The sequence below is a fragment of the Vespula vulgaris genome, chromosome 9 (genome assembly GCF_905475345.1).
Source record: "Vespula vulgaris chromosome 9, iyVesVulg1.1, whole genome shotgun sequence".
NCBI classification, from domain to species: domain Eukaryota; kingdom Metazoa; phylum Arthropoda; class Insecta; order Hymenoptera; family Vespidae; genus Vespula; species Vespula vulgaris.
Window position 1 is genome coordinate 951,748 of NC_066594.1, and position 12,085 is coordinate 963,832.

At 32.6% G+C, this 12,085-nt stretch overlaps 1 protein-coding gene across 21 annotated transcripts in view; it reads left to right on the forward strand.

Annotated features, from left to right (window-relative positions):
• The window catches only part of LOC127066342 (transcription factor 12-like), a 166,497-nt gene that overhangs the window by 106,143 nt on the left and 48,269 nt on the right, over nt 1-12,085 (forward strand). For 14 of the 21 annotated variants that reach the window (XR_007782356.1, XR_007782357.1, XR_007782358.1 and 11 more), the window contains exon 1: nt 6,810-7,732. The exons of 4 other annotated variants lie outside the window; for them this stretch is intronic. Coding sequence is in view for 13 of the 17 variants with exons in the window: in XM_050999941.1 (XP_050855898.1) it covers nt 7,079-7,732 (654 nt within the window). In the remaining 4 variants the exon portion in view is untranslated. Of the gene's footprint in view, nt 1-4,119; nt 4,757-6,809; nt 7,733-12,085 lie in introns of those variants that run through there. 3 more of the 21 variants (XM_050999935.1, XM_050999936.1, XM_050999938.1) reach the window with 3 other exon arrangements.

Sequence of the window (12,085 nt, forward strand, 5' to 3'; positions counted from 1 at the left end):
GAGCAGGCCAGTTTTTCCACGGATTTACCAACGTCGAAAGGCGGTTTCCACTTTACTATAACAGCACTCCGTAGAGAGGATCTCGAACTTTTTTCACTCGCCATTTTCATACAAGAGGAAGAGATGAGCACGTTGACGAATCTAATATTCTAATCATTTGAAACATATCGTTAAGTCGATGAAACGATTTTTATGTAATAATGCAACGTTATTTTATAAACGTATATAAATCTCTTTATAATTAATCGATCGATTACTATTCCGTACAATTTAAAGTGGTAATAATAATAATAATATTACTACTAATTATTTTTTATTATAATTAATATTGATAATAATTAAATTAATAATTAATAATAATAATAATAATAATGAGAACAAAAATAACATCAACAACAACAACAACAACAACAATAATAATAATAATAAAATTAATAATTAATAATAATAATAATAATAATAATAAATTAATAATTAATAATAATAATAATAATAATAATAATAATAATAATAATAATAATAACAACATCTCCATATCTATAACTCAAATATTCACTTACATAAATATCACCGATAAATATTTATCTATCCCTTCCTATTTTTTTCTCCTTTCTATTTTCCTTCTTTTAACGTTTTGAACTCTTAATACAAAAAAAATGAACACGCACACTTTTTTTCTTTTCCTTCTTTCTTCGAAAAGGAATGCCATAGAGTTCTATCGTGTATCTCTCTCTCTCCTCTCTCCTCTCTCTCTCCCCCCCCCCCCCCTCTTTCTCTCCTCCTTCGTTACAAAGAAATTCGTTGGAAGAGAATCAATTTCTTCTACGGAACAAAGGAGAACGTTGGATACGACGGCGTCAGCAACGGTGGCGGCAGCAATGTTGGTGGTGGCAGTGTTGGCGGCGGCGGTGGCAATAGCAATGGCGATGGCGGCGGTGGTGGAGGCGGCGGAGGTGGCGGAGGCGGCGGCGGCGGTGCCACGGGCGCCTTCTAATCCGTACAAAGCGGCTCGCGCGTCGCCACCAAGTCGAAGTTTACTTTTCGTGCTCAAACATAACTCCGCGGCTTTGAGATCTGGATGGAGAGGGGGATGCGGAGGGCCTAAAACACACATAATCCACCGTTTTCCGGCGTAACTCGTAACTCTCGTCTCTCGTATTTTCCATCGTTTCTCTCTCTCCTCTCTTTTCCTCTCCTCTTCATCCCTCTTTACCTCTCCTACCCTTTTCCCTCTCTCTTTCTCTCTCTTTCTCGGTTTCTCTTTCTCTTTCTCTCTCTCTCTCTCTCTTTCTCTCTTTCACTCTTTCTCTTTCTTTCTTTCTTTCTTTCTTTCTTTCTTTCTTTCTTTTACACAAGCACGCATACATACTCGTCGAACTATTTCTGTATTTCTCTAGTAATCCAATGGAGGGAGAGTCTGCTCGACACTCAAGGATGCAATTTCGAGTAAGCTACGAAGATCGATCGATCGAGATTTTATAAGGATTCGATACATACTATTCTTTTTCTTTTCTTTCTTTTTTTTCTTATATTTTTTTTTCTTTTTTCGTTTTTTTTCTTCCTTTTTTTGGGTCGGATTGGAAGAAGATTAGAAACTTAATCTCTCTCTCTCTCTCTCTCTCTCTCTCTCTCTTTTTCTATCATTCTTTCTCTCTCCCTCTCTCTTTCTCTCTTTTATCGTCGATCGACGTCTTTTTTCTTTCGTATTTTTTAGGAAAAGTTTATTTTCAAAACGTAGATCAATTTGTTGATTCAATTTATAAGATACAGTGGTTATGTAATTCCTTTTTCTTTTTTCTTTTATAACTATAACGAGGCAATGTAAGGAAGCTTTTATTATGAAATTCATTATACAATACTATATACATACATACATATATACATATATATATATATGTATATAAAAGTTATAAATATAATTATATATAAATACAGGAAATATATTTCTACAAAATATAATTCAAAAGCGTTAGAAAATAAAAGCTAAGAACGATCGAGATAACAAAAAAAAAGTCGAAATAAATAAAAGAAAGAAAAAAATAAAGGGAGAAGGAAAAAGAAAAGGAAAGAAACGAGAAGAAAAGAAAAATATAATAAAAGATGAGACGACTCATTCGTTAGAGGGGTTTTTTTCCCCTGATTCATTAATTCTCTTTTCGTATCGAAGACTCGTAGTTTTGTAGGAGAACTTGGGTGTTGGTGTCGGGAGGGGGTGGAGAGGGTGGGAAGAAAGGAAGAATGAAAGGAAAAAGAAAAAAAAAAGGACCATAGAGACGACAACTAAGTTTACCGAGGTATTTGACCTCGGTGTGAAAAGGGAATACCGGCCGATTAAAATATCGCAAACGATCCACGATTAATGGGTTCGCTTCGAAGGAGAGGGCAGAGATAGTCGTTGTAAACAACGTTTGCTCCCCTTCTCCACCCTTCCCTTCCCCCCTTTGTTCCCCCCGTCCTCTTTGAATCAATATACGTCTACCATTCCGTGCAAGAGTTAGCGATGCCATATAACGTTCCTCTTCTAACTCGTAGTATTACTCATTTTCTCTTCGTATTGTGGGTCAAAGAATCCGATATCTTTCTCTCTGTCTCTCTTTTTTCTCCTGTTTCCTTTCGCCTGGTAACCGGATAAGAAAGAGTGTGTGTGTGAGACAGAGAGAGAGAGAGAGAGAGAGAGAGACAAGATAGCAAAGTGAAAAAATCTGAACCAACAGAACACTAATATATGACACGTCTTTTACGATTTACGTTTTCTCGTCTATTGCACGAAGGACGAAGCGAACGATAGCGTTTTACACCTTCATTATCTTTACCCTTCGATAACATGCGATTCTCCTAACACGCTTACCGAATATTACATCGGAATAATTTCTGTTATATCTGAACGACCGGCTTTAATTCTTAAGGCTTCACCGATAACGTACAATTTATCGTTTCTGTTATTTTATTTATTTCATTTATTTATTGAATTTTTGGTTTGTTTACTTTTTTTCTTTTTTTCTTTCTTTTTCTTTTTTTTTTTTATCTTGCACCACATCTCGATTTCGTCGATTCATCGTTATTGTTCGATCGTGATTCTATTCGTTTTTAATACGAAGCTTTTCGTACGAGTATTAATCCTTCATTTGTCTCCTTTTTTTTTTTTTTGTTATTTTTTTTTTGTTTCTTCCCTCTCTTGAAAAGATAATATTTTTGTTTGTTATTTTGTACAAATCATCGAAATGTTCGATCGAGTTTGAGCTCGTTCAATAGTAATTTGTTTCGATTTTCGAAATGTTAAAGAAACAAATAATTCGTATTTACGAATATATTGGAACGAACGTATTGGGACTATTAATAGTTGATCATCCTGCAATTGCTGATATAAAATACATTAAATACCGCATCGTTTTTGTGAAAACGTTTTGTTTTGTGAGAATTAATTATTTTCTTGATTTGTTGAAAATAAATCAGTATCGAAAAGTATAGACGATATTTTGATTGGTTGCGGTTATAAAAAAGAAAGGAAAAAAAAAATGGAAGGAAAAGAGGACAAAACGAAACTCGAGCGTATCAAATCGTAAATGCATCTTTTTGTACAAGATCGTAAATATAGCTTCGGGAAAAAATGCGAAAATTCGAACGAAATTCAAACGAAGATATCTCTGTTTAGGCTCGATCGTTTAAGAAAATAAGATTAATTCGTAAAAGAAAATTTACCAGAAAAGAAATCGTTTGTTAAATCGCGCAATGTCCGCTTCTCATATAAATCTTTCAACATTCTACTCTATGATGTAGAGACTACGTACGTAGAGTAAGTACGACATAAATATATAGAGAAATACATATATAAATACATAGAAAAATACATACATACGTAAATAAGCAGATATATACATACATGTATAATATAAGACATTACAAGTGTATAAGATGAACTTAGAGAGAAGCGAGAAAAGAAGGTACATAGAAATATATGTATGTATGTGTATGCGTTGTGTTGTGTATGTAGTGTACATATATATATATATATATATATATATATATATATATATATTAGTAAGTAAAGGACAGAAAGTGTTTTCCATGGCGAGTAAGCAGCGTGCTACACTCGCGAGTAACCTCGTATATATGCTCTCGCACGATGTTGAGCTTAGACTGTAAGAAAGACAAGTGTGTGTGTGTGTGTGTGTGTGTGTGTGTGTGTGTGTCTATGTGTATGTGTATGTGTAACAGAGAAGGAGAGAGACAAGGATAGTAGAGATAGAGAGAGAAAGAGAGAGTGAGAGAGAACATTCGCCTAGAATCGCGTATCTGGTGGGGAGTCACACTGGACCTCAGCCTCTGTTCGTGCGGTGTGTAGTCTATGAGTCAAGTTAACAAAACCAGTCGTCTCTCTACTGGCTGCCTGAACTGGTTGCTTCTCTCGGCAGTTTGCCTTCTAATCCTCTAGCGATTGTTTCGTGTAGTTCTCTATGTAAATGTGTCTATTCTTTTCTACTACTCCGTGTGTACGTACGTACGAATCTACGGGCGTGTTTAACCGAGCGTGCCTGTATATGTACACGTATGTGTACGTGTAGTGTGTCTTGTTCACACAACATTCGTGTGTTACTCTCTGTTTTGTGTATACGTGTGTGTGCAAACGCGCGTGAGCAAAATTTCGATCGTAGATGCCTCGTTCGCCATTGGATTCTTTCGTCGAAGACTCTCTTCCGGGTTTCTTCGATCATCGTGCGAATCTCTAAGCGTTTCTAAATGTGTCCTTACCCAATGGGTACGATCGAACTACTACGAGAATATATATCGTAGTACGTTGCTTGAGAATGTAGGCGTCACAATAGAAACTTTTCGTTTTGGCTTGTCCTCTTATTGCTAGGACCCTATTATTATTGGCATAGAGCGTATCTTCGGTGTGTCTTCTCTTCTTTAATCCAATCGTAAGATTGGCGAAATTCTCAACCGTGAAAGTTTCTGTCGATCGTCGAACTCGATATCAACGTTAATAATATCGTGACAATGTATGAAGCTGTATCTTCTTTCTTTTTTTTATTTTTGTCCTTCTTCTTTTTTCTTTCTGGATTGTTCTTTTTTCTTTTTTTTTTTTTTAATGTCACAAAAATATTTCTCGCTGAAGCAATGGCAGGATATCTTCTTTTTTCCTTTTCGTTTTTCGTTGTACTTCTTTTTTTTCTTTTTCTTTTTTCGTATCGAGATCAACGAATTAATTCGTAGATCGTATCACGTCGGTATTTTATATTAGCATTTGTTGTCAGAGATAGAACTTGATGAATTGGATTCTCATTTCTTTTCGAATGATATTTTTTGTTTATTGTGTATATATATAATTAATATGAATATTAATTATCTATATATATATATAATTATATAAAATTCATAGTAATTGTATTACGTAATATAATTAATATAAATATTGATTGAAATCGATTTTTTTTTTTCGTTCTGTTTTTTCGTATTAAGATCGACAAGTTAGATTGTAATTGTTTGCACTCATTGTTGAAATAAAACTTGACAAATTATATATTTTATACGTATAATTGATATATAATTAATATAAATGTTAATCGAAAACGATTTCTTTTCTTTTTTCTTTCTATCTTTCTTTTCTCTTCGTATCGAGTTTAGCAAGTAATTCGTAGATTACACTTAAATAAAACTTGACGAATTTGAATCTCATTTATTTTCAAATGATATTTGTTTATTATTATCGTGCTTGTATGTGTATATATATACACACATAAAGAATTAATGTAAATGTTAATTGAAAACAATGAAGATTTTCAAAAAGTGTTATATTTTAAAGAATATAGATGTTTAAACGAGTTTTCACGAATTCTGAAAAATGTCACCTTGAGATGAATAAATATTCTCCGTCTACTTGGCTCGCGAATTTTTGGAAAGATCTCAAATCGATCGGTCGAGCGTGTACAATAAACGTCGAATAAACTCATGACAAGGTATGTTGCTTTTAAAGGGCCAAGCAACAATACTAGATTCGAATGGTGTCAAGGCAAGGAGCTCGACAAAGCAAACGTCGATCTGTCGATTGTCAAACGCCGTGCGTTAAATGGTCTACGAATCATTTTCGATTCTCCTTTCGCTTTGAATTGAAGTATTTACAATTTCATCGTGTCGGAGGAAAAAGAAAGAAAATAAGAAAAAGAAAACAAAAGAAAAGAAAAGAAAAGAAAAGAGAAAGCATCGTATCGTTCAATATCCGCAAAAAATATCTATAAACGTTTCCTTCCTCTCTTTTGCTTTTTTAAATCATTTTATCGAATCTCAATGCTAATCGATAACGTTATTACCTAATCGATACCGTACAAGTGTAATAATAAAAATATCGGAATATTATTTTATTACGAATAATGAATCTCATTGAAATATAAATTATTACGTATTAATATTTTATTATTCTATAACATTTAAGCAAGTTCATAAATACGATAATGTACTACCATTCGTGTCACTTTCTTTTTTTAAATAAGAAGATTAAGTGCTACAAAAGAGAAACCAGTGCATTAAGTTCTATGTATAATTCGATCGATATATTTCGTATTTCAATCGATCTCTATAGGGATCGAGTCTCTTGAATGTAAAAAGAAAAAAAAGAGAGAGAGAGAGAGAAAAATAGAAAGTAAGAAAAAAAAACGTCAAGAAATAATGACCCGTTCGATTGAGATTTTCCATGATAGATCGTTGAATTCGCATAAATCAGAATCGTGGTTACATGTTGGACGTTATCGGAATCCAATGCGAATGATCGTGGGTACGTTTTATTTTTCTTTTCTTCCTTTTTTTTTTTTAAGGACATCTAGAGTGGATCCGATTCTCTGTAGGTTCAGTGTTTAAACAGTGTGTCGAGGAAAACCGGTTGGGTAAACATGCCGTACGAGATTTTGCGTTGGACTCGAACGAATGGATAAAATAGTTTAGCGGGAAAAAGTGAGATAGGTACAAGAGCAAAAAAAAAGAAGAAGGAAAGGAGAGAAGAAAAAAGGAAAAAAGAAAGAGAAAGCAAGAGAAAGAGAAAGAGAGAGACAAACGAACGAACGAACGAACGAACGAACGAATAAATATGGATCGAAGTTTCAAGAACAACGTGGACTTTAAGATGAATCAGCAAAACTTTAAGTTGAGAGACTTTGGGATCGACGGGAAATTATCATCGTCCATACATTCAAAATTGATTCGGAGTTCGGTAAGGACCGGTTCGTGTTATTCGCAAATCGGATCCGTTCAAATACGAGGAACATTTTCTACTAACAGTAATAATAGGGATAGTAATAATCTTGCACAAAGTGGGACCAATGAACTGAGCCACTCTCGACTCTCTTCGAACGTAAGAGGTATCGATACATCGATCATTTGCAACGATCATCTTCTTCGAACTTCCTCTTCGTCCTCGTCCTCGTCGTCGTCGTCGTCGTCGTCGTCGTCGTCGTCCTCGTCATCTTCTTCTTCTTCATCTTCTTCTTCTTCTTCTTCTTCTTCTTTGTCTTCTTCGCCTTCTTCTACTTCTTCCTCTTTTCGCTTATCATCCTCGACTCAAGCTCGAACGATTGGCCAATCACCAAGTAACCTATTCGCCGATAGCTTTCAAACTTCCACTCCAAGCAACAACAACAATGGCGTCCCTTTGTCGGGAACGACTAGTTCGATGCATCAAGCGAACGTTTCTTCGATACTATCGCCGAATTATTGGAAGCAATATGGCGGCCAAGAGAGCGGGGTAAATATACGTTTAATATGATATATGTGGATACGATTATAATTGTATTATTACGGATATGTATACACACACACACACACACGCACGCGCGCGCGCATACATGTACATACACATACATAGACAGACAGATAGACAGACAGATAGACAGACACACTTATATATAAATTACAAATTGAAGTAATTTGGTCGATCGATCATAAGTACGGTACACCATAGTTAGCTTACTATACGGCCAAGGACCAAGGAATTAGCTCGAGTTGACGTCCTCAACAAGGAGTAGAAGGACCATCGTTGGTACCTAACGTTCTATCGCATATCTACTATGTATTCGAGACGCGTTTCCCTTCCTAGGCTAATTAGTATGTGCCGTGGCATCGGATATTAGGTGGTGTTCACAGTTGCATACGAAAGGAGAAGAGAACTGTTGGGCGCAGGGGGATGGGGATGGAATACTTAGGGCTAAAGGGAAAGAAGAAGAGGAGAGGAAGGTCGTCCACTGTCTCATAAAATATATTTTTATAAAATCTCTACTTACTACTACTCTACCATTATGCATATATCTTTCTACGAATAACTTTATCTCGATTTTTCTTATCTTTTTTATTTTTTATTTTTTGTTTCTTTCGAAACCATACCCTCCTTCGTTCGAATGATTTAATCGATCGTTCGATAATCTTCTTTTCTTTTTCTTCTTTCTTTCTTTCTTTCTTTTTTTCTTTAGTGTTATGTAAAGCACGAATTTATTAAAACGTTTGCACGAAATTTGAGATTAATTGGAAACTTCCGAAATAATTTGAAGAGATCACGCATGTATGTTCGATACGCTACGTAATAATTCGCTCTCTTTCTCCCTTCCTCACTCCCTCCCTCTCTCCCTCCCTCCCTCCCTCCCTCCCTCCCTCCCTCTCTCTCTCCCTCTCTCTCTCTCTCTCTCTCTCTTTCTCTCTGTATACTTCTTAATTAAAGAAAATTAATTGATCATCGAAGTCGTTAATACGCGCAGGTGTATTTCTTGGAGGAAAGAAATAAATAAGGAGTAATCTCGAGAGTAATGGCAATTTAGCGTGTGCCAGCTCGAGGACAATTATATTAATTACCTCGCGGTATCGTTAAAGCGTCTTTAATTTTCTCGTACGCACCGTATACTTCTTACTCGGTTGTAATATTCACTTTTTATATATCCTATTAATAAAATTCGTCCTACCGGCACTTATTATATTTTTATTTTTTTTCTCCTTCTCTCTCTCTCTCTCTCTCTCTCTCTCTCTCTCTCTCTCTCTCTCTCTCTCTCTCTCTCTCTCTCTCTCTGCCTGTTTTCAATTTATTTCGCAGTATCCTAGTTCTCTTAGATCGCTGCTTTAGAAATGCTTCAATGTTTTCACATCCAAGAAATGATCGATAAATCTTCGAGAAGATAAGAAAAAATAAAAAAAGAAATGAAAACAAAAAGGAATGGAGGGAAAAATGAAGTACACGCGTTAAAGAAAGAATCGATAGGATGCGGGTAAAGTTTATTGGCCCTATATGGGCAGGAAATAGATAATAAAGTGAAAGATTAAGATGCAACAATATAGGATTTACGATTACGATAATATCTTCTTAATTATTTCAAGAAGTCTATGAAATATTTCAAGTATTATATGTGGCGTTATACGAGCGACATTCTAATTTAACATTTAATTCAACATGAAAGTGAGTTTAATACAGCGATCCATATAAATCGATAAAGCGTTCGTAAAAATAAGCCATTAGTGCCATGAAACTTATCTTCGACTAGCGTTTCATCTTTGTCCGACTTTTATTTGCGAAATTTTACAAAATCAGATTGCACAAATTCGATCTGTTGAAATTATTTGTTATTGAAAAGTAATGAAACGGGTTAAGCGTCTAACACGATTATATCCAGTACAAACTTGTGGGATAATCGTGAGACCGTCGGAGGATGACCTTGAACGAAAGAAGGGCCGTTAGACGCAACAAGGAGATTACAAGAGAAAGACGAGGACGCGTCGGACAGATGTGACCTCCTTCTGGCAAATCTTTCGTTACGTTCGAGTATTCTTCGCTTACGTTTTAACTCCTCTTCGAGCAATAACGTTTAAACGATATACTTGATACACCGATTAGAGTTCGATAGTATTAAATAAAGTGATATTTTTCGTTTTTTCTTCTTTTTTTCTTTCTTTCTTTTCTTTTTTAAACACATTCTTGGCAATTCTTTTATTATTCTTTTATTATTATTACTTTATTATTGTGTTGTTGTTATTATTATTATTATTATTATTATTATTATTATTATTATTATTATTATTATTATTAGTAATTTAATTATTGATTACTTAAATAAATTCTTTTATTACTATTTTATTATTATTATTATTATTATTATTATTATTATTATTATTATTATTATTATTATTATTATTATTATTCGAATAGTAAGTAATTAAATTATTAACTACCTCAATAAAAAAATTATTTTATTATTATTAATATTATTCGGATAGTAAGTAATTTAATTATTGATTACTTGAATAAATTCTTTTATTATTATTTTACTATTATTATTATTATTATTATTATTATTATTATTATTATTCGAATAATAAATAATTGAATTATTAACTACCTCAATAAATAAATTATTTTATTATTATTAATATTATTCGGATAGTAAGTAATTCAATTATTGATTACTTGAATAAATTCTTTTATTATTATTTTACTATTATTATTATTATTATTATTATTATTATTATTATTATTATTATTCGAATAATAAATAATTGAATTATTAATTACCTCAATAAATAAATTATTTTATTATTATTATTATTATTATTATTATTATTATTATTATTATTATTATTATTATTATTATTATTATTCGGATAGTAAGTAGTTAAATTATTAATTACTTAAATAAATTCTTTTACTATTATTTTATTATTATTATTATTATTATTATTATTATTATTATTATTATTATTCGAATATTAGTGAACAATAACAAAAAAAAAGAATTAGTAATCAAAAATACAGAATAATCAATTATTATTATCATTATCTTTTTGTTTTATCTTTCATTCAATTTACAGAAATTCAATTTTACTTTCATTCAATTACAGAAACGGTGTTAACGAAACCACTGTTCTTTTCTGTTTCTTTTTTTTTTTTTTTATCAACATTTTCATTCTCGATATAAAAACTTATTTACGTTCGATTTAACTCGTATGCGTCGGAGTATATATCCGTTTAATTGTAACGTGCGAACAATTATAATTACAAAACGTTTTCTACGAAACTGGGAATGAACTAGAAAAGCAAGAGCTAGTCCAGTGAGTGAAAATCTCTTCGTCTTCCTGAAAACGAGAGAAAATGATCTTCTTGCTACGCCTAACCGACAATAGAGTCTGGTCGACCGACCAAGAGAGGCCACTTGCATTCTTCGCGTGTTAACTGAGGATATCGTATCGTGGCTAAGGTCGACTCTGAGGATTAAAAAAGAAAGAAAAAAAAAAAAAAGAATGAAAGAAAAAACAAACAACAAGTAGATAATCGCGGCACGGAGAGTAATTCAAGCGAATTTCCGAACCGTCGAACGATTAGCCGTATTCTTTACCAACTCGGAATTCTTCTTCGTATTAACTTTCACGATGTTACGACGAACAACAAAAAAAAAAAACAACAAATTAAAGTCGTATCTAATTTACGTTCGTAATTAATAACGATCACGTTTTTCCTTGTTATCTTCATTTTTTATTTTCTTTATATATGTACGTGTGTGTGTATGTATACGATTGACGAAAACTTATAATACGTACGAACGTATCTGTTTACATATTTATCATTATTTTTGTAAAAGATGTGTTTCAGTAGTAACTGTGTAATAACAAGTGATCTAATAAGTCAATAATATGAAAGAAAAAAAAAAAAGAAAAAAAGAGAGAGAAATTTATCATTTATTTTACGTTACATCGGTATGTCTTATAATAATCATAAAACAAATATATGATTCACGATACTTTCATTATCATCATCAGTTCGTTTCTTTTATATCAAACGTCGTATGTATTTATATAATACATATATCGAATGTATTTATATATTCAATTTATAAATGTACATCCATAATGAATATATATATTACAAATACATATACATATTTATAAATCCATATATAATATATGTATAATAATATTTAATCCGTCTTTTTTTCTTTTTTTTTCTTTATATATATATATATATATATATATATATATATATATATATATATATATTTTGTTTAACGTAATTCGAGGAACATGAGTTCTGGTTTCAAGGTACAACAGCATTATTCGTAAACGTATCCAA